General features: G+C 52.4%; 2 protein-coding genes across 5 annotated transcripts in view; both read right to left on the bottom strand.

Annotated features, from left to right (window-relative positions):
- The window catches only part of POR (cytochrome p450 oxidoreductase), a 30,618-nt gene extending 19,046 nt beyond the window's left edge, over nt 1-11,572 (bottom strand). The window contains exons 1-2 of one of the 4 annotated variants that reach the window (XM_075771939.1): nt 11,460-11,572; nt 9,278-9,403 (exon numbers count right to left, since the gene is read on the bottom strand). The gene's annotated coding sequence lies outside the window, so the exon portion shown is untranslated. Of the gene's footprint in view, nt 1-3,548; nt 3,814-4,274; nt 4,454-9,277; nt 9,404-11,459 lie in introns of those variants that run through there. The other 3 variants (XM_075771942.1, XM_075771941.1, XM_075771940.1) reach the window with 3 other exon arrangements.
- A 2,802-nt stretch (nt 11,573-14,374) lies between these two features.
- RHBDD2 (rhomboid domain containing 2) lies at nt 14,375-21,617 on the bottom strand. The gene is made up of 4 exons (XM_075771330.1): nt 21,440-21,617; nt 19,494-19,895; nt 18,958-19,108; nt 14,375-16,824 (listed from the first exon to the last, which is right to left on the bottom strand). Exons 1-4 carry the CDS (start codon nt 21,585-21,587, stop codon nt 16,392-16,394), a joined length of 1,134 nt encoding a protein of 377 aa, XP_075627445.1. The 5' UTR covers nt 21,588-21,617; the 3' UTR covers nt 14,375-16,391.
- Between the last annotated feature and the right edge of the window lie 729 nt (nt 21,618-22,346).

Below are 22,346 nucleotides of genomic sequence, written 5' to 3'. Positions count from 1 at the left end.
GTGGTCCCTGTCCTTTCCCTGGGGAGCCACCCACTGCTCACTCCCTCCCGCTGCTCTGCCAAAGCTCTAAACTCCTCTGACCCTAGTCTAGATCGCAAGATTATCTTCCCAACACACAAGGACACACTCTGTCCAAGCAAACAGATAATTAACTCAAAACTTGATTTGTAAGGGCAAAGTGACTCTCTTCTTGTACTTGGGCATCCTGCCAACCCAGGAGACCATGGACATTTGAACTTGCACACACAAAAGTGACTCAGAGCTGTGGGGGTGCCACCAGAGAGAAAGGACACATCCTGTGGCTGAGCCTTGAGGGGACAGTTAACCTGATCAGCAAACCTGTGCCTGCTGGAGAAAAGCTCCCAGACCGCTTTCCTGGGGGGCTGAAAGAGAAGCAGCAAACCCCAGGCCATGCCTGGGCTGACAAGTAACACTGACTGAAGCTTAAGGTTATGCTCACACATTCAGGCACTGGGAAGAAAATGGAAGGTGATGCTTAGGGAGTGCTAACGAGGGAGACCAGGTAAGCTCTTCAGCAAATAGGAAGCCCTTGGTGTTACCCCACCAAGGAAAAGCCCAGCTCCGGAGAACACAAAGTACTCTGCCACGGGCCACCAGCTACAAAAGGCAGTTCTGTGAAGTGCAGGTAGAAGTCCACAGCCACCTGGCAGCAATCATGAGTGGGCTCCTAGGTATTTTTGCAGTCTAACCAGCTCTCAGCCCCATGAGAAGTTTAATTCAGTGGAGAACTTGGCAGGAGACTGTACTATGAAGGGCACTAAAACACCACTGCAAAGCTTCCCATTAGATTCCCAGAGAAGACACTAAGCAGGGGACGGAAGAAAAACGTTAGTGATGTGACTGCAGACAAGCAAATTGCACATTTCTCTCCATCAGGCAGGTCACCCTGTCCTCCCTCCCTTGCAGGCAGGCTTTCCATCGCTGGATCTCTGAGCCAAGCAAGAGCTGGGTGTTATTTATGTACAACTGTAGACTAAACTGTTAGTTAAAGCCTCCACAACTGGAGCTTAGCTGCCAACAATGCAGAACTCCCAACAAGATCCCTCTCCTCCTCCATGCTGGGTTCCTGTAAATGAGTGAGGAGCGGGTCCAGCAACTAACACTGAAGGAACACACTGCTGGGGGGAAAAATGTTGCTGGTTTATTGCCTTCACAAGTCCTTTCCCAGGCACATAAGGCAACGACAAACCTTTGCTCAGAGGAAGTCATGAAAAAAATGATGGAGATTGCGCTAAGCTGGTTTTGGGCAGGAGCTGCACCCCTTCCCTTCTAAGCACCAAATCCAGCACTTGCAGCAGCACAGCCCCAGGAAAGCCTCCTTGCACAGAGCAGCGTCCCTTGTAACTGACTGCACATGGAGGAGAGTTTCAAGCTAGACATGTCTTCGGTGAATGGCAGCCAGCCCGGGGTGGAATGCATACAGGCTGCATACGCCTGGCCCCACAGCAACTCCCCTCCCAGCTCCAGATAGCTCAGACATGGACATTCGCCAGCTGCCCTTATACAGGGCAAGCAAATGAATTCCTGGGATAATCAGCAAGGTGAGGGCTATGTCTCCAGCAGCCATTCATTGCCATGCCCAAGCCAAGAGCTTCTAGCCTCCCAGAGCAGAGGGGACAAGCAGCAGCTGCCAGGGTTTTGCTTTTTCAAGCCTCCAGAGGTGGTCTGCTCTCCAGAGCAGCGATGCCTTGGAAAGAGGCATCCTTGGGAAGGCAGCTCCCAGGAACGCAGCATGAGCAGACATGGAGGAGGAAGCCGTGCTGTCTCCTGGCCTTCATCATGCTGCAGCTCTCCAGCACTTCAAAGGGGAACCCTACACAACCCGCTCGCTCCCTGCACCCACAGCCAGAGGGAAGAGCACCATTTCTGGAGGCTTATGGGTCTAGTGCACAGATCAGAGTCTTGGTTCGGTCTCCTCTCTTCAGCCACAAGCCTCCATAGCGTAAAGGCTATATACTGACCTCCAACCCTGGAAGGAAACACAGTCAATCTCTAGTGATGAAACCAAAGACACAAGAACAGCTTTAATTTTGACGATGGGCTCCACCTGGTCCTGGACATTTGGCTATTCAAGTCCTATATCCTAGCTACAGGTTTTTCTTTTTGCTCTCCCTTCATCATCCCCACCCTCAGGAAAAGGCTTGCTTAGATGTATCAAGAGAAAGGCAAAGAATGTGGAATTAGACCTCACATCTTTTTTGTAAAGGGTTGTCATAACTCAGGAACTATTTATTTAACTTGCTTCACCTAGCACAGGAAGATTATGCCTCAGTTTATCTCAGTCTTACCTAGTTGGCTGTAACAATCATTTTCCAGAAGTTCACAGCAATTCATGTTCAAATACATGTCCTTTTCTAATTTCTAGTGAAAAGAAACCTGACTCTTACTTGGAATTTAGCTATCCTGGAAATCTAGTAGTCTCTGGAAGGACCCTGATAGAATTAGATCAGGTTTTTAAAGGGCAAAAGAAAAGAAATTTATGATGCAGAAGTAAAAGTTCCCCTGACACCAGTTTCAAAGCTAGTTATTTTACCCCCAAGGTTTATTATATCTTCAGTCAAGATTAGACAGACTTCCATTTCCCCTTTTTTCCTTTTTTTTTTAATTCATGGCTCCAGTTCCTGGATCCCTGTTTATGCACAGAGAATCTGGTGTAAAGCAATCAGTCTCAGCCGAGATGCAAGGCATCTACGTCACACAGAAAAGTCACAACATTTTGAAAGATTGCAATCAAGCGATACTATATTTTAGCACAGCTTTTCAGCCTCTGAATGCAGCTTCTAAACCTGGGAATTTGCTTGATACACAGCAGCCTGCAATCATTCAAATCACATGGGACCCTCTCTGCACATCTCCATGCTGTCAAACAGATGCACTTCCTTCTCATATTAAAAAATGTATTCCTACTTCTCATGCACATCTCAAGCAAAGGACTGGAAGCACTGTCAGTGCTAGACATCCTCATATTCCCCATGAATTCCACATGGACTAAAGGTGCTATCACATCACAGCATTAAAAATATTAAAATATAAATTAAAATAGTATTACAACAAACAAGATGGGATGGGGAGTACCCTAAAAGCCAAGTGGTCAGCAACCCAGAGATCTGTTCTTCCCCCTCGCTTGCACACAGCCCACAGCAGCATTAGGAGCTGGAGCCACAGATGCCCCCAAAAGCACGCTGAAGCCCTGAACTCCAACTGTCATGAAACACAGCTGGGAAGTCTCCCTTTCGGCCAGATACAAGGATCTTTCTTCGAGTCACATTGTAGTATCTTCTAGTGACCAAAAAGCCTTGTCTGTGAAGCTAAGTTGGCGATTTGGGCAGGAAGTTGGCTCTTTGAGTTGAAGTAGCTTTTTATTTATATAATGTTTGCGATGAGTTTCAAGTATCTCGGGACAATTTAGCTTCCCGGTTCCAGACCAGGACTGCAGCCCATGACTCTTGCTCCAAAAACAAGTGACCAAGCTCTCTGCTAGACTCTCCTACCCTGTGCCATCAAGAGCACACCCTGACCCTACTCACGTGAGAGGAAAGGAAAAGGAAGACTGCTGATCAAGCACAGCCCGGGCTGCTCACTGCTCCCACCTCCGATAACTGGGATTCAGCTCCAGCCTGAGATCACGCTGCCCAGCCGATCACAGCCTGTAGCACCAAGCAGCCCCCAAGTTCAGCTCAACACAGTAGAGAGGGCTCCCCACGATCCCCGCGCACCCACGCAGCAATAGGCACAAGTCCCGCTGTGCCCTACAGACTCTGCCTGCCCTGCACTGGGCAGCACAAAGGCTGCACCCCCATCTCCCGTGCTTATTGAAACAGCCAGAGTTTTCCCAACAGGAACCAAGTGACATCAGTGTCCTTTGGATGCCTGCAGATAAACACAGGAGCTGCAGGCAGAAGGTCTGTTTTGTAATACGTGCACGTAAAAACCGGTGACGACCAAGTCAAAAGAGGAATGGAGTGACATAAATGCATGCAATGCCATCAGTCACCCTCCGCATGACACTCGCGCCGATGCCAGGCACCATTCAAAGGGAGCTCAGCAGGGTGCCGGCAGCCAAGCCTTCCCCAGCCTGCAGCAAGGTCCAGGCTGTCTCAGCTAACTGCTAGCAGGGACACCAGGGAGCCGGTTAAGTCAAGCCATGCCTGCAAGAACAAGCTCACCGTGCGTCTCATGCCACCAACACAAGCCTTGGGGTACCCAGTCCCACCGTGCCAACCGGCCCATTCCCACCCAGCAAGGACACTTACCAAAGGACTGCTTTCCTCGTCAATGGGAATCCATGCAAGTCTACCAAAAACACACACTCAAAAAGCCACCGGCTCCTTCAGACCAGCTTTCTCCAGTTCAGACTCTCGGTAAAAGCCCTGCATGGTCCCAGGGAAGGGGACAAAGGGGCACTGCTAGCAGAGACCTCTTCTTGCTCTCTGCAGCCACATGATGACAACCCTCGTGTCACTGACTCAGCACATGCGTTGCATTAGTGGACAAAACGGAAACACAGCTGTCACGATTTCTAACACTGAAAGCTCTGTGCAGCTGGGGATGTCAGCATTACCGTGAGATCTACAAGAGTCACTTTGCTGATGGAGAAGGACCAACCTGAATTTCCTAGGTGCAAATGGGTGTGCATGACCAGATCCCCCTCCTCACCACGTGCCTGGCCTGCCCTGCCCGAGGGATCACCCTTTCTCTCGTGCTGACCGTTCTTGCACGGGACCACAGCACAGATCAGAGACATGATCAGCCTTCAGAAGAAGCCTTAAGAAAGCTCCAAAACCCACAGTTTTAAACCAGCGATCAGTTATTTCCACTGGCATTGTGGCACAGCCCCAAAATACAGCTTCAGGACTGATGGAGACAGCGGAAATAAGCAGCCAAAGCAAATGGAAACTCCTTCTCTTTGTATACCACTGACTCGCAGCCCAAGCTTTAGAAACAATGGCAAAATAAATAGAAACTAACTTAAAAACCAACTAAAACACCTGGGAGGAAGAAAGAAAACCACCCACTGGCCCTCTCACAGGTCCCTATTCCCATGGCATCTGCAAAGCTTGTCGAGAGCTCGCACAGGCGGCAGCACCAAAAGGAAGCTGTAGCAAGGCCCCATGGCTCCGTGCAGCGGTGGCAGCGCAGAAGGAAGAGACTTGCTTACAAACAGGAACGCAGTCTTGTGACCAGCAAAGGGTTTTCTTCTTTCACCCACTAAAGATACAAGACAACCGGGTTACTGACGCGTGTCAGGAAAAAGAGCCCCATGGACACGAGCCCACGAGGAAGGAGAAGGGTCAGCAGCAGAAAGAGAGCAGGGCTGCAGTGGAGATGGCATTCCTGCCCAGACTCCTGTGCCCAGTCTCTTCTGAATCCCACTGCAGTGAACTCTCCTGTGTGCTAGTGTGTGGTGTTAGGCCAGGAGACCCTTGGGGCAAAACCAGGTCTTCTCTCATTCCTCCTCAGGTATGAATGCAACAGATTAGAATAAGAAATTCTGTTTACATCAGCCTGTGTCAGTTACTGGCCTCAGCAAGTCTCAAATTAGCTTCCCCCCCCTTCCTTTTTAGTAAAGGGAAACCTGGCAAGAAAAGTGGTCCTTTCCAGAACAAAAGCAGACCACTGAAGTTGGCGCTCAGCTCCAGATTATTTAACATTGCCTTGGATTAGCCTTTTCTCTGTAGCTCTGCTGTGCAGAGATCGCATTTCCCCTCAGTAAGATGCCTTTGGTCTGGCCAGATGAGTGGCCGTGCTTGGTGTGGTCTGCACAGGCTCCCTGCTTTGGGTGGGCTCACCCTACGGGCAAGTTCTCGGGGTTCCCTGAGGAAAGGTGGCATGGTGGAAATCCTCATGGCTTCCTCGCCCCATCAGTGTGTTGGTGCTCGCTGTGAAACAGGGCACGAGCCAAAGGCGTGCTTTCGTCATCACGGCGATAACGAGCAGTGATCCGGGGCTGACTTTCACCAGTACCTGTGACAGGTTTGACTTTCACTACACCTATCACCTCTGTATCACTTTCTTCCCACATACTTCTTAAAAAAAATCCCAGCACATCCCACAACTTCCCATTAATCACCACCACCCAATAAAGAAGGGTAGAAAGCAGCAGAGTCTCTCTACACAATACTGGGAAAGTGACTCTCCACGGGCCTTCCAGCAACGCAGAAACCCCAATCTAACCAGAGAACTTGGCTGCAGCAGCACCTCGAGCCGCGGTAAGGCACACCCAACTAAAAGCTGGGGTTTTTTGGTGATACAGAACAAATTACTCTCACTGTGCAAGGTCTCTTCTAGCCAGACCTTGACACACTGGCTCAGATGTCGGCAAAACTTCTATTTTAGGCATAAGACAGATGCGGAGCGTGCATCAGTCAGTCTGGAGCTTGAAATACTGCATATTTGAGCTTTCACTGTCACACTTGAAATTTTTTTCTGGCCAATGTGTCTTATTCAAGGACAGCAGAGCAGCTGTAAAAACAAGGAAGAGAATAAGAAGAGGAGGAACAGCTTTACTGAGGCAGAAAGCAACTCCACCCTATGGGTATACCAAGGTGAGGCTATGCAGTAGTAAGCCCAGTACACCGAACTAAAGGCCTTAAAGCATTATCCAACACAAAAATGAATTCAAACTTGCCAAGCTGCCTTAAAAGAAAGCACCCCAGAATTACTGAATTTGCACACTTCCTTTCACCAGATAAAAGCCTGTCTCACAACCTTTAAACAAGGATGTGGGGCATCTCACCAGCTTAGATGCCTGAACACCTTCCTTCATGCAGATTAACATGAGCCAGCACAGAAAAACAAATGTTGAGGATTACAGGATAAATAAAACCTGAGAGCAGCATGTAAACAGATCCCCCTGCTAATACTGCTCCCCAGCCTCCCTTCCCAGGGAGGGACAAAAATCAACCCTTCAGGCATTGTTTGAAAGCGGAATAGGGGTCTCCGCACCGCCAATATTCGGGAGTTGGGACAAGGCTGCAGGAGCTTTAGACCATCCTTTTGCCAACTACCCTGGGCAAACGACTTGCTCAGAGGGCTACGCTGCAAAATCTCAGGAGCAACCCATTCAGGTGTGTATTTTGCATGGTTAAGGTCCTGCTGAAGATGTTTTTTTAAGCTCAAGAGGGCAATATGGTCTTTTTTCTTCTGCAAGTGTTGTACCCAATGCTGCCACCACAGGTGGAAGTTCACTGACAACCACCTCCTGCCTGCATTTGTTAAGGGTTTGTGTGACAAGCTGTGATTTTGCCTGCAGCCACTACAGGGAGGGGAGCACTATGGACAAGGTTGGTAGCCACAGACTTTGACTTCTTCCAAGGGGAAGAGTTTGGACAGCAAAACCCTCTAATGTTGTTCTCGTTTGGGAGGTTTCCTTTGAAACTAACAGCTGGAAGAGCATCAGAGGCACATGGTTAAATAGATCCTGAAAAGGTTTAAGAGCTGTAAAGACCTCCGATCGGAACACTGTGTGTTGGGGATTTATTTATTTCAAGAAAACCAAGCGCTGTTTGTATGGAACCAGGACATTTTGTATTTATGAGGTAACTTTCCTCTGAGGATGCGAGAGCTCTTCAGACATTACATGCCTGTCTCCCACACTGCTGTAAGGGACAGAGGTGTGACTGCACCATCCTTACATGTCCGTAACTCTGCGAAAGAGCTGCCCTCTTGGTCCCAGACCCAGGCTTAACATCTGGCTGCCCTGTTAGAAGCGTGTGCAGTCACCCTACGAAGCTCCCTGCCTGCTATGGGTAAGGCAACCTGAGCTGTATTTTACTTTTTTGAACGCTTGTGAAATACAGACAATGACCCAGCCCAGTCCCCTGCAATCACACACAGCTGCGCGCACCAGCGGACCCCAGAACATCAATCCCATACCCAAAGTGGAGATCCCTGTGCCGAAAAGGGACACGAGGCCACAGGACAACGGACGAGTCAGGCAGGAAGTCAGGGGGGTCACAGGCTGAAAGGCTGATCCTGAGTTACAAAAACTGGAGGTCTCCAACTTCACCCCAGTACGGTCAACGTAAACAGAAGATACTTCACACAGGATTTTTCTTTCCCTTCGTAATGGGAGCTGCTCCTCTTACCTCCACTGGTTATGCATAAAGCCCTGTTACACAACCAGGGCTTGCACAATCCTTGCAAGCATTTTATCAGCTTGCTCCTCCAAAGCTTGGAGTTAGTTAGAACCCAGAGATGCTAGCAATAACCCGTGAAAGCAAGCCAATAGATGCATTTCACAAGCAACCATGCAGCAAGATCCAGCACACTTGCCAGCACTGCAAAGACAGACCTACCAACTCCCTAAGCTGGTTACTAAACTTTCCTGGCAGACTCGCACACGCACTGCCAGAGCCAGATTTTCCAAGAAGAAAATAATCGACCCCATCTTCAACTCCAAACTTGCCCATCTGCTACTCCACAGAGCAAAAAATGGAAAGGAAAATTAGTCAATAACTGTATTTTATCCCTTGCATAGGAATAACTGGAGGTCCAGGAGCAGCTGACAACTAAGCAAGAATACTACAGTAATCTGCCACCGTAGGTCAAACTCTGCTGCTCTTTGGACTTGTGACCTTAGAGAAGCCACCAGAGATACAAGCGGTCCTCTTTTGCTCTTTACAGATTCTGTGAGCAATCAGCAGCACACAATTGACTTGAATGTTTACTTGGGGAAAAGCAGCAAGAGATTATGAGCAGCCTGTAATTATTTGTTCTGATATATGAAATTTCAAACTCTATTAAAAAAAAATCTTGGCAGAGGTGCACCTGCCACTGCAGGGCTCGTGACTCACTCTCAACAACAGCGTGTATAAAGTAACCTCAGCACTTGGATCAAATGATCACATTGGGAAAGCAACTTATGCAAGTTCTACAAATTGTGTTTTTAGACATAGGAGAGCCCACGTCAGGAAACAGAACAAAGTTCAGTGTCAGCAAAGGTAACTGCTGGGTAGCTTTCTTTTATACCAGAGGAAAGGGATGGGGAGGAGATGGCAGGAGCGCAGACCTGAGCAGGGAAGCCTTTTTCCTAGTCCTTCAGGACTGAGCAAACACATTATCTCGGCTGCTTCGCAACAGCCAAAGGAGAGAGTAAAGATCAAGCAGGATTTCAGTCCGCACACGGATCCGTGTGCCGCTTTTGCTGCAGGTGAACTGGGTAAAGAAACCACCGCTGCCGGCCACCCCACCCCCCCAAACCCAACTGCGCCCACAGATGCTCCACAACCGGCGACACTCAAAAGAAAGAGGTTACCTTGTACCAACGGTTCTGCAAGCAAACGCTGATGGGGTCTGTGAGCTCCAGCACAAAGCGAGCAGCAAGGAAAGCGTCCCTCAAGACAAAGAGTTTTGGTCGTACGGCCCTGTCGAGCTCCTCCAGCTGCTTGGGAAGAAACAAAATAAAAGTTGCAGAAGGCACTTACTTGCTCAACCCTGGCTACCCAGAAGGCACCAACCCAGAGATTATTGACTGAACAGGAGGCAAATGCAAAGTGATGACAAAGCAAGAGGTTTTACTCAGTCACAACTGGAGCAGGACTAATTATCAGAGGGTTAAGCCAGCTGTGTGACACTACCCCCTCCTTCCTGCCCACTGTTCACCACTCGCCAAGGCTTTTACACGAGAAGATTACAAGTGCTCAGCTGTGTCAGGTTTTTTTTTCCTGTAGCACTGGTATCCTCCCTGCCTTGCAGAAAAGCATTTTGCAAATATAGTTCTTGTGCACCATCACATCCACATGTAACACAGAGGACTCTCTGAATCCAGCCACTCTGTGCCCTTCCCGCTCCATTTCAGAACAATCAACCATCACGAGATACATGTGAAGGAAAACCAAGAGCTGTACTGGGACAATTTCAGGTTCTCCAGGAGGGATCTGGCTCACCAGCCCCTTCCCTGACAAAACTGATTAATCTGCAAGTTTGCTTTGCATATGTGCAACAAGTCATTAGGATTTCTGCAGAAATACCGAAAGAAAGCACATTCCCTTCTACCTAGCAAAAGGATGCATGCATCAGTGCATCCCACTAAGCACAGCTCTGCTGGCTAACAACCAAAAAAATATTAAATCCTGCAACTCCTCACTACGGTGCACGTGAGGCACAAAGCCCTGTGGAAGGAGGGATGTCCCCACCACCACTGTTTCACTTTCAGAATTTTGAATCAGAAACTTGATCATTCTTTGTACTTTTCCAGCTTCTCAACTAGATATATGTTTCTGTTTTATAAAAAAAGCTGTAGAAGTACAAACACATTTCAGTTTTCCAAATTCATTCGGATCAGCCAGAAAACCTCAGTCAACTCTCTTTGCTATATGCATTCCATCAAGCATTACTATTTCTTTTCACGCTCTGAAAGCTCACCCAAGGTCTAAACACCAGCACACCAAAGCACACTCCAAGCTGCACCAGCTGTGCTTATTCCTGCAAGTAAGACAACTTCCTAAGAACCAATTCCACATTGATGACTAACTCCCAACACCGCAATCCATGTGTCTTCACCCCCTCCAGCTTTAATATTCCCAAACAGGGGGTTTTCCATTATTTCCTTCGACAAGCATATTCCCTAAGGGGATAACTTCACTCTCCAAAGCAATTCCGCCAGGATAAAACGTGGATAAACAATCTTCCAACACCACAAAAGTTTACGAAGGGAAACAGGCAGAATGGCAGCGAACCAGCCCAGCGTGCAATAAAGGTGTCAGTTAGACACCAGGAATAACTTTCTGCAGAGAAGGGCCAGAAAAAGAGGTTCATTGAAGGCTTTTAACCAGCAGCAGCCTGGGATGGGGAAGCACAAGCAACCCTCCAGCACCATGGAAGCGAGGCAGGGCCGACATCACCCCGGAGCACCCCCCTCCCGGGCTGCCGGCCCAGGACCTGCCAGGGGGCTCAGCGGGGAGCAGCACGGGGGGCAGGCAGGGCCAGGAAGGGCCACAAGCGCTGGCTCCTGCCCTGCCTCGCACTCCCTCCTCAGCCCCACGGTAGGGACCCGGGGTGCTGGCAAGCTCCCTGCCCCACAGCCCGCCCCCCCCGAATAACAGGGGGCCCACTCATGCCAGCCCCCCCCAGTAACAGCTGGCCACCCCAGGCCGCCCCAAACAACACGGGCTCCATCACATCAACCTCCCCCAACTAACAGGGGGACCCCTCACACAGCCCCCCACCCGGGGCACCCCCGTCATCCCTGTTCTCCCAGTAACGGGTGGCCCAGTCACACCAGTCCCCCCCACACGAGAGGGGTCCCGCTCACCCCACCCGGCCCTCCCCTCTCCACCACAGAGGACCCAGCTATCCCAGCCCGGCCTCCCCCACGCCAGCCACACGGCACCGACCCAGGGCCCCGGCAGCTACCCGCCCCACCACGGAAGCCCGCGATGCCCGGCCCCACAGCCCGGCACGGGGGAGCGGCCCCCCGGGCCCCCCGCAGCACCCACCGCCCGGCCCGGCCTGTCCCACACTGGCGGCGGCGCCCCGCAGCCCCGGCGCGGCCGGCACGTAGGGCGGATCGCACCACTCGGGCAGGCGCGAGAGGGGGGAAACACGCTCCGCCCCCCCCCCACCGCTGCCCGCCAATGGGTTGAGAGCGCGCCCGCCGCTAGAGATCTCCCCCTCTGCGGCGCGGGGTTGGTACGGCCCTACCGCGCCCGGCGTAGTGTGTGCGGGGGTCTTAAAGGAACAGGGAGCCCTGGGGAGGGAGGGAGGGAGGGGTGCTGGGGTCAAAGGTCAAGGTGGGGGTCAGGGGGCAGGGTCAGAGGTCACAGTCGGGTATAAGCAGGGGGTCAGGGGTCAAAGTAGGGGTCAGGGCTGGGGTCAGGGCACGGCGCAGCTCTGGACACGGGCCCGGTCCGTGCCAGGACCCCCGGCCCCGCGGTGCCCCGGGGCGCAGGCTGGCACCCAGCGGCGCTGGAAACGCGGGGCTGCTCCCGATCTAACCGCAACCCAGACGAGTGGGATGCTTTGGGGAGGCCTTTCGCCTAACGCCGCCGCCACCGGGGACTTGCACAAGCAGCTCCGGAAACTTCCCCGGCGCTGCGGGCAGGAGAGGCTGCGCAACCCGGCCCCCAGACCCCAGCTCCCGCGGGCACGGAGGGACGGGCGCTCGCCCCTCTCCTGCGTTTGAGAAGCCGGGTCAGGACTGCGCTAAGCCCAGCCCGGCCGGAGCCAGGAACGCGGCCGGTCGCCCCGACGCCACCGGGCAGCGTCGCGTGTGGGGTCACCCCGGGGCTGGTTCCCCTCCCTCGGCCGGCCAGGGGCTGGGACGCCCGAGGTCACGGTCCTGCCGCTGTGTTGACGCTCACTTCAGAGTCAATAAAAGCCCCCGGGGACGGTGCAAAGTCCGGCAAAGGCCAGCACGCACCCGCGGGGCCAGGAGGGGTGCGACGGGGGAGTGCCGGCCCAAAAAGCACCGGCTCTGGGGCGGCGGTGCCCAGGGCTGCGGGGACACCCCCCTTCATGACGGGAGCCCAGCGCGGGGCTGCCGGGCACCGCTGCCACCCGCACGGGCCCTGGAGTGACCGACCCTGCAGAAGCTCCCGGGGTGACTCCGGTCCATGACCGTCCCCCGGGGGGGTGAACGGCCGCGGGTCAGAGATGGCAGCGGCCAGGACGCGCCTGCACCAGCCCCGAGGGGACGGCAGGACAGAGCTGGCCCGTGCTTTGGGGTGACGGGGCCCATAGGGTGCCCGGAGCAGGGACGGGCATTCTGGCGCAGCCCATCCCGCTCTGTTCCCGGCGGGGAAGGGGCTCTGATCACACCCAGCCAAACCCCCCGGGCAGACCCCCCCACAGGGACCCATTTGGTTGGAGTTTTCCTTCCACACGTATTTCTCCCACCCGCCACGGGGCACGCACGAGTGCGCTCGCACCTCTCCGGCTCTCCTCCGTCCCCAGCACAAGCTGGGGCTGAATTTTTGGCCACAGAACATCCATGGTGCCGGCACGCAAGCCGGGACCCAGCGGGACAGCCATAGCGGCGGCGTTCAGCGATGCCCCGGCACAGCTAACGTGGCCCCACGCGCAGGATAGCCGTCTGCACGCGAGTGTGCTTTGCCACAAACAAACGAGCAGCAGGAAAGCAAAGAAATACAGTCGGGATCTTCTTTGGACATGGGTGTCTCCTGCCAGGCCTCTCACAGCATGTTCCCCCGGGCACCCATCCCAGGCTGAACTGGGGGTTTATTGATTATTTTTTTTCTTTCTTTTTTTTTTTTCCTGCTTTAGGAACTTTAATTCTCTGTCTCCCCTCCAAGGAAGTGACCTGGTACTGCAACATGCGATCAGCAATGCTGCTGTGAGCTTAGGCAGGCAAATGCCAAAGCCCGATGAGCTGATTTTTACCTCCCCTGTCTTACAAATGTGATTCCTCTTTTCAGCCTTAGACACGTTTTGACAATGTCTCATCCCAACCCCTTCCCTGGGCAAGGAGTTCCGAGTTTGCCACCAGCCCTGAGGCACTGGGATATGGTCGGACTCCACTTCTGGAGAAGCAGAAGTTCCTCAGCTGATGTATACAAGAGCGTTTCGCGGTGAAAGGGCTGCCCTGGGGAAAGGCAGGGAACGGACTTTGCTAGGAACCATCTTTATCTTTGCAAAGGCGCATCCAAAGGCCACTGAACACAGGACCGGCACATTTGAAGTGACAGGTAGACACCGTGGCAGCTGTGCAGCTGGACTTGGAACGGCTCCGGGGACATGGTGGAAGCTGCAGAGATCAGAGACCAAGCGATCTGCCAACGTCACCAAGATGCTCCCGACAGAGCTGGGAGCAGAAGGGAAAAATCCCAAACTGTGGTTTTGTGCCCACCCCGCCGCGTCCCACCCCCGGGTTCGCCCGCAGGGCTGCGGCAGCTGCCTCGTCTCAGCACGGAAAGGTTAACAGCTCCCACCGGCACATCCCCGCGCTGCCGGGGCCAAGGGGCCTGCCTCGCCCCTGGGAGGGGGTTCGCTGTCGGTTTGCCGGCCGTTCCCCAGGCTCGGGGCTGTTCTTGCTGCCGGCAGTGACGCCATGGTGACTTGTACAGGCCAGGGCTTCCTTTACCACTGTAAAGCCGCGAAACTGCTCGCTGGAAACTGGCCATCCCTTTGACGGCTCTGCAGGGAGAGCGAATCTCTTAACCAGATCTGCTGATAAGAGTCGGAAAGGAAGAATAACCTGTTTCCAGCCTCACGAGCATTTTCCAGTGCGCAGTACCGCTCGCCCCCCGTGCGTCTCCTTCGCTACCAGCCTGACACCCAGCTAGCACCCATGGGACACCCACAGCCTGCCCCACAGTCCCCATCGCACCCAGTCCACCGCCCCAAGGGACACGCTCCAGCTCCCCATTTGAAAGCAAACACAGAGACGTAGCAGTTTGTCTTTCAGATTGCGTTTCAAGTTTACAATTTGGAGGTATACAACATTTGTGATTGCTACCAGTCCTCATCACGCTTCTGGACGTTTCTGGAAAAAACCAGTGATAAAAATTCCTAGATTTACAGACAAGGATCTCACAAGGAGGAAAATCAAGGCACTAACGAGTGGAGTAGCAACATTTCAATGTTATCTCTAGTGTTTCTTTCCTGGTATTAAAAATATGCTTTTAAGTTCCAAACAAGCGCCTTATCCTGTTCTTACCCCATACTAAACTCCTAACAATGCAATTTCTGTCAGCAGTTCAAGAAAAACAGGACCACGAAGCCAAGGCCATTTGTGATCCCACGGAGGAGTGACACAATCAGGGACGAGATGGAGCAGGCCACCAACTCCAGACGTCCCACCAGCTCCAGGCTGGTTCCCAAATTGCTGCGTCCTCCTGCAGAATGCCCCCGCCCAGGGGCTTTGCGAGCAGAGCTCCTTACCAATGCGTATCTGAGGTCTAAGTCCTCAGCATTCACTTTGGTCTTCCCCCGCAGCGAGCCCCGGCGAGGCCACGCGTAGCTGTGGCACGCATCCCAGAAGGGCTGCTGGAGAAGGAAGCGGCTGTACGGCAACACGGGGCTTCTTCAGACACTGAAGAGGGGAAAAAAGAGGCACGTATGTGCTTTGCGGCGCAGAGCTGCCAACGCTACCCGTGACGCCGGCTCGCTGATAGCATGGAAGAGCCCCAAGGCTATTACATTTGAGGGACAGGTTAGGCACTGCAAGAACATCTCCAAGAGCAGTACTGGCACTTCATGCTTCATCTAGCTTTTTTTTTTTTTTTTTGAGCACAACAAAGCTTTAAACAAAGAGTCAAGGGCAATAGTTGAAATCCTGGCTGATTTACAGGCACGGAGACAGCAGGTTCCTCCTGGGCATGGCACAGTAAAGCAGTTACACAGCTGGAAATAAAGCTCAAGTCCCACAAACTCGACCAAACTCCTTCGTCGCTGCCACAGGCACCAACCACTGCATCCTGCTCTGCATCCCTTGCCGAAAATTCCCTCCCCTCCCACACACCTCTCCACCAGCTCTGAAGAAAACAGAGAGAGATTGTGCTAATATTGGTGGGTGAGACATCTAAAGCTGAGCAGCGTGAACAACCCCACGGAATTGACACATTCCAGTTAATTCTTCTAACCCGCTGTTAAGGTCCCCCCCATCTCCTTGGATTTATATACATTTGCTCCACAAATGGCCAAAATCCCTTATTGAAGAGTCTTCCACTACTTTGCCTGCATCTGAGGTTGCCTTCTCGGCAAACGCTGGCAACACAGGCTGAGCTAGTGCAGTGCTATCAGATAACGAAGGCAATGTGTTGCTGCACGCACAGACTGCAGCCAAGGACCCTTGGCATTTTAAAGCTGCATTTTGAGGGGCAGAAAAGGGTGTTTTGTCCTCTTGCCGCAACCCTGGTTTAACAAGCCTCGCTTCAACGCGCACTCTCAGTGGAGAAGTCACTAGTAGAACAGGTATCTGTCCCCCTCCACTCCAATATTAAGTTATAAACTAAGGCTTCCATGATTTCAACTTCTTTTCGGTCCTACCTATATCATACCCGTAAACAAGAGAGGAGGCCAAGAGCCTCAGCGTAGATGGGACTTGTCCTTATTGCTGCTGCCTAGTTAAACGCCAGATTAGTCCAGTGTTTTGACAACTAAGTTGGGGAGCTGATGCGCTGTAAACGTGGCAGCGTGGAAAAAAGCAGCTGCTAAATACAGCAATGAAAAAAAGACTCCAAAAGGATGAGAAGCGCACAGAGTTGATACAGTCCCCATCCCCCAGCAATATCAAAAAGTAAAAAAAAAAATTAATTATAAAGGAAATATAATTAGTCTGTGCCCAGGGAGCAGGGGAATGGCCTATGGTAGAGCTACCAAACCATTCCACTAGTCACCCCAGAGACAGCAAAGGTACTGGCAACGCGCTGCTGCGTACAGTATGAAAGTGCTGCTGCTTTTCTAGAGGATCAGTACACCTGGACTCTCAAAAATTCAGCTGAAACAGCAGTCATTGTGGCTGCGGGATACCCTGATGCTTGCTGAACCCCAGGCAGGGGGCCCAGACTTGCAGGTGTCTGTGGATCCATCGGGCACACGCGCTGCGGGGGCGAGAACTGGCCCTGCGGGCAGCACAGCCCAGGTGAGGCTCCAGCTTGCGCCTGCACGTGACGCTCTCCGAAAGCTCCTCTGCCTTGGTGGGGGGAAGAAGCGAGGCTGCGTCCTGCAGCATGGCCATGCTGAAATGCCTCGTGTCCCAGAGCGTGGCCACATCCCGGAGCGCAGCTGTGTTGAAACCCTTGATGCTGCGCATTCAGGTGCTGCATATGCAAAGAGGGAAGAGCCGGAGGCGAAGAGCAGTAATAGCTTTGGGTGGGGTAGGCGCCTGGCGCAGGGTTAATCCTGGGCAGGAAAAACACAGAAGGTTACAGTGTGTTCAAAACTGGCATGGCCTAATTAGTGCTGGAAGTGCCCTGGGGGTAGATTTCCTCCTGACCAGTGCTCAGAAAGGTCACTGCAATCCATCACAGAGATTCACTACAACAAGAGAAGCTCTTATTATAAGCAGCACTTGAGTAAAAATAGGTTTATGGATCTCCCAGGACAGATGTTCCCTCTCCCAACCCACACCAATTCCACACCCACTGAACAAGCGCGGTTCTTGGCCCTGAGTCTCTCTGTGCAAGGAATACACAAGCCAAACTGCAGCATGCTTGAAGATTTCCATACGCATCCTCCCTGCCTTCCACTGAACGACACATCTGCTAAGTTATTAATCAGGAGAAGTCACAGTTGCCAAGTGTTATTTATCAAGAAGCCATAAAGCCCGTTGGTGCGATTAAGAGCCCAGGGTATAGAGCGAAAAGGGAAGGAGGAGAGAGTTACAAATAGAATTAATCATTCAGAAGCAAGGTTTAGAAACAGCATTTGCCAACAGAAGGCATGACTCATCCTGTCGAAAGACATCAAGAGAGGGGCAATCTGCCTCGAAGCCAAAGCCTCTGGGACTTCAGGAGTACGGCTCAGCCCACGTACAACGCTAAGTGCTGAGAATCAAGACAATACTCATGAAGACTATGACTACCAGATTCCCAGCAAGAATAAGAGATTGGCTCATGCTGGGGGTTTCGGGCTTGGAATATTTTATTTTTATTATTTGCAGTTTGGTTTGGGGTTTATTTGTGGACACAAACATGATGCCAAAGCCTGGACCTCCTAGAAATATCTCTGGTCTGGTGGTAAGTTGATGCCTGACGTCTTACGAAAATTAAAAAAAAAAACCAACAAAACCCCCACCAAAACACAAACCCCAAACCATCAAGAGCTCTTACTTGGGAATAAGAATCAAAGTAATGAAAATTAAGCCCCAGAAGCACATACAGAACTTGTGTCTAAGACACACACACATGCAAATTTAGCTGCAGAAATGGAAACATCCTAGAAACACCTTCCCACGCCCTGCTTGATAGTCATATGTTTATGTAAATACCTTTGAGCCAGAATAGTCTATTTATGTCATCTCACCTAAAGAAAGCAGGTTTAGACACAGAGCTGAGGCGCTGCACGCAACAGTTATTAGCAGAAGCATTAGACTAATGTGGACATAGGCTCAGCATGCAGCAAGACAGTCCCTCCTCCCAAAAGCAGCACTTGCACAGAAGGAAGAGAGTTAAAAGACAAATGCAGCTGGATCTGCCTGGCCTCCTCTGCAAGCACTCACACGTTTGAGTGCCCCAATGGATCTGGGGTACGCTCCTGCTACAGCCAAGGGCTTCTTTTACGGTTTGCCCACGGGTGAGGGCAGATGCAAACACTTGGGAATGCTTTACAGTGAGCTGATGGCTTAAACAATACATAAAATTTAACCTTTAACAGAAGACTATCCTTCCTCTGGGAAATTGAAAAAGGGAAAAAATCCAACTACACTTCCAATCTTTTTAGAATACAAGTGAGTTCTCATGGCTTGTGATACACACAAACTTAAAGCCATTCCTGAACATCAGCCACAGGCCCCAAGGTCTCTTTTCGGCAAAGCAATCTTGCCTTGACACTGAAAACACACATTGAACTTTGTGACATCTTTAATTTAAAATGCTCTGCTCCTAAATAGATTTGGACATGACTCACTTCACAGCAATCCTGGGAGGCAAGGTGGGGCAAAAAAAAGATAAAGATCACGCCCCAGGGAGCAGTACAGCCAGGAACAAACACCAGAACTCCTAATGTTAGGGCAGAACCGCACTACTTAGCCTTCACGTCAGCCGAGCCGCAATACCTTCGCACGGGTACACACTGCCCTTGCAGCAAATGAGAGGTCTGTCACCTCCGTTCAGCTCTCACTGAATGACCTGGTTGAGTTAATCTGTGATACCATATTAGTCTCAGTAATGTCACCAGTATAACATCAATGGGTCAGTACGTTCCTCTTAACACCCAGGATACGAACACAACGAGCATAATACAGCTGTTAAAGTGATTTAATGCCTCCAAATTCCCGTATATCATAAGATCTTTCGCAGAAACTCCTGTACTTACTTGCCACTCTCGAAGGCTCTTCTCTCTGCTAAGGACCCTGGGATATATTTCAGCCCTGGTATCCTCTTCAGCAGGCTGAAAGGGAACACCTGGTCCAGCTTAGAGCCCACTGACTCCGGAAAATCCAAGCAGAAACAGTAGCCAAGACCATCTGAAAATCAGCAGCATGTTAAGGAGGACTGCAGACAAAACACACTCGTTTCTAACACAGCCACACGCAACTCCCCTCTGGCCACAAACCACTTTCCCTGGAGAATTCTCCCAGTTCTACCCAGCGCCATCTTCACAGACCATCGCCCTTCTCAGCTCTGTGTTCTCTGTGTGGACTAAAGCCACAGGGGAAGCACAAGGTGAAAAACAAATGCAGAACTGGGTGTGATAAGGACAGGCAAAGCCAGTGAGAGGTTAATGCAGAGCAAGAGCCCAGGAAACACCACAAAGCCAGTGTATCTCGGCAACAAGAACCGCAGCACGTCCTCCTCCTCGCAAACCAGCGATCCCACTCTGGTTCAGGGCTTCGTACTTGGAAAGGATACAGGTTTCCCCAGCTAGGAGCCCACACAGGTTACTCAGGAGAGAAGAGCAGGGGATAAACCATGCTATGCAGAGCATAAACCATGGCACCAGCACCACTGGGACTCTAACCCCAAAAAACAGACTCCTCTTCATCCGTGAGCGGGTGGTGGACACACCCAGCATGGCAAAGGCTACTGGCATGAATCCTTTGGCATCTTCCACCTTTGAGACTCTCGAGACAACGGTCTCAAGTAAGAGGTAAAGGAGGGCAGAGAGGATGGCAAACGCGATGGTGAGGAAGCAGTGCTTCGCAGTGCCAACGTTCTTCTCAAAGCTGCCAGCAAAATACCAGATGATGACGGCACCACAGGTCAAGGATATCAGGTCTTCGTAGACAAAGATGTAGGTAACTAACCTGTGAACTGAACACACCAGCACGTTAGAACGGCAGAGGCAGCAATTAATTTGTTTTAAGCCACTACGATGACATGCTTGAGCAGAGGGAGAGTGAGCCTACAGGATTCATTAGTAGCTTTCATTTCTGTCCTGGTGTAGAACAGAATGAACTTGAGGCCTTTAAAATGTAAGGCATAAATAATCAAATTAAAAACAAGCGCTATCTTGGGTAACGCAGACATGCAGACTGACTCACCCCTACCATTCTGTGGTTCTGTGACTCCTTACAGCATCTTCCAATCCCTAAAGGGGCTACAGAAAGCTGGAGAGTTTACAAGTGCATGGAGTGATAGGACAAGGGGGAATGGCCTTAAGCTGAAGGAGGGGAGATTTAGATGAGAGATTAGGCAGAAATGCTTCTCTGTGAGGGTGCTGAGGCCCTGGCACAGGGTGCCCAGAGAAGCTGTGGCTGCCCCTGGCTCCCTGGCAGTGTTCAAAGCCAGGTTGGATGGGGCTTTGGGCAACCTGGGCTAGTGGAGGGTGTCCCTGCCTGTGGCAGGGGGGTTGGGACTGGATGGGCTGGGAGGTCCCTTCCAACCCAAACCGGTCTGGTATTCTATGACTCTCGCTGCTTCCTGGAAAAAAGCAGCAGTATCTGTGGAAAATTTCAGTCTCATTAAAAGAAAAGGCAAGAGACCTAAAAATGACTGTTACAGTAACTATCATTTTGCTCAAAAGACAAACACTTCTCAAACTGTTAGAAGGCTGATTTTTCTCACAAAAAACACCTAGAGTTTATCAGGCCTCAGAAGTGCTCCCAGGCCCTCTGGTCAGCCATGCTCCTGGGCGCTCTGCGAGGACTAAGCCAAACAGGCCTCCACACCTCTCCTGTCAACCTCAGTCCTATAGCAGGAAAAATACAGGCAGACTATCCCCCAGCACATCCTGACTGCCCCTCCTGGAATTCATCCATCAGCTCAGAGCACTGGGCTGCTAAAAAGAAATCACTGCATGTTGACAAGCAGTAACGTGGGAATTAAGAGCGTAATAAAGTCATTCTGTGAGTACCACAGGGACTGAGGAAAGAGAACCCTCCAAGCTCCTAGCAGCACACCCCACTTCTGTATATCAAGGGCCAGAGATGGGGGCTGAGGGGGGAGCAGCCTGATGTAGGACATGGGGATGGCCTGGGGGCTGAGGTGGATGCACAGCAAGCTCGGTGCAGGCCAGGGGAAGGGCTTAGAGAGGGGGGAGCAAGGGGCACGGTGCGGGTCATGGGGAAGGCCCAGAGAGGCGGGCCACGGAGGGAGCACAGGCCCGGCGAGGGGCTTGAGGACGTGCCCAGGAATGGAGGCTGAGGAGGGGGGACCAAGGACTTTAGGGTAGGACACAGGGAAGGCCCGGAGAGGAGGGAAGCAAAGGCTCGGTGCGGGATTCGGGGCAAGCCTGGAATGGGGGACCCACGGAGAAGCGGGGGGGGGGGGGGGAGAGGAAGGGGCCGGGCGCGGCCCGGGCAGACGGAGGAAGCCGAGGAGGCAGGGAGCGCTCCGCCCCGGCTGCCCCCGCTCACCTTCCCCCGCGCGCAGGGCGGCGGGCCGCAGCGAGGCGGCGGAGCGGGCGGCGGGCAGTCCCCGCAGCAGCCCGGGCGCGGAGGCGCCGAGCGACAGCAGAAGCGTGAGGGCAGAAGCGACCGGCAGGCGCCCCCACCCCGCCGCCATGCTGCCGCGCGCCGCCCAGCTTCCGGCCGCCGCCGGAAGGCCTGGACCGTTGCCGTGGCAACGCGAGGCGCTGCGGCGCCCCCGTTACCATGGAGACAGGCGGGCGGTGTTTTGGTTTTATTTCCCTTCTTTTTAATTTTTTTTTAAATTATTACTTTTTCCCTTCCCAGAAGGGAAAAATACCCCCACCGAGAAGTGTGAGCGATCGCTGGAAGCTCACCCCAGGCCGGCTTACTGCCGGCCCTCCACCCCACGCAGGAGGCCCTACGGAGCCGGGAAGGCCCCGAACACCCCGCTCGCTCCCCGCTGCCCGTGTCGTGGGGTTAGGCTACTTGGAAGGGCCGAGCATCTCCCTTCGGGTGTGACAGACGGAGGCAGACAGGCGCATCTGCACCAGAGCCACGTCCGATCGCCCACACTGGGGCAAATGGTTGCCCAAAGACAGGCCCCCTCCATGGCAGTGTGTTACAAACCGGGCTAAACCTGGAACAGCATCAGCTTTGCTGTTGACTACAGTATTGTGCACGTACTGGATGAACACACCATTGCCTGAAGGGAAGTGGTGGATAAAGGGGTGCTCCAGTGTGGGAGCCCCTCACCCTGAGAAGCCTCTGTGTGAGGAGAAGGGTGTGCAGAAAAAAGTGAGAGGCAGGGAGAAATGGAGGCTTTGCCCCAAGGTTGGTGGGAGGTCTCCAGCAGTGAGCAGAAGAAACCTTCCCCATTGCCCCGTTCCTGGTGCTTGGACCCGCACCCGCTCGC

The sequence above is a fragment of the Balearica regulorum genome, chromosome 19 (genome assembly GCF_011004875.1).
Source record: "Balearica regulorum gibbericeps isolate bBalReg1 chromosome 19, bBalReg1.pri, whole genome shotgun sequence".
Taxonomy (NCBI): domain Eukaryota; kingdom Metazoa; phylum Chordata; class Aves; order Gruiformes; family Gruidae; genus Balearica; species Balearica regulorum.
Note: the sequence above shows the minus strand (reverse complement) of the source record. Positions and strands in the feature narration are given on the sequence as shown.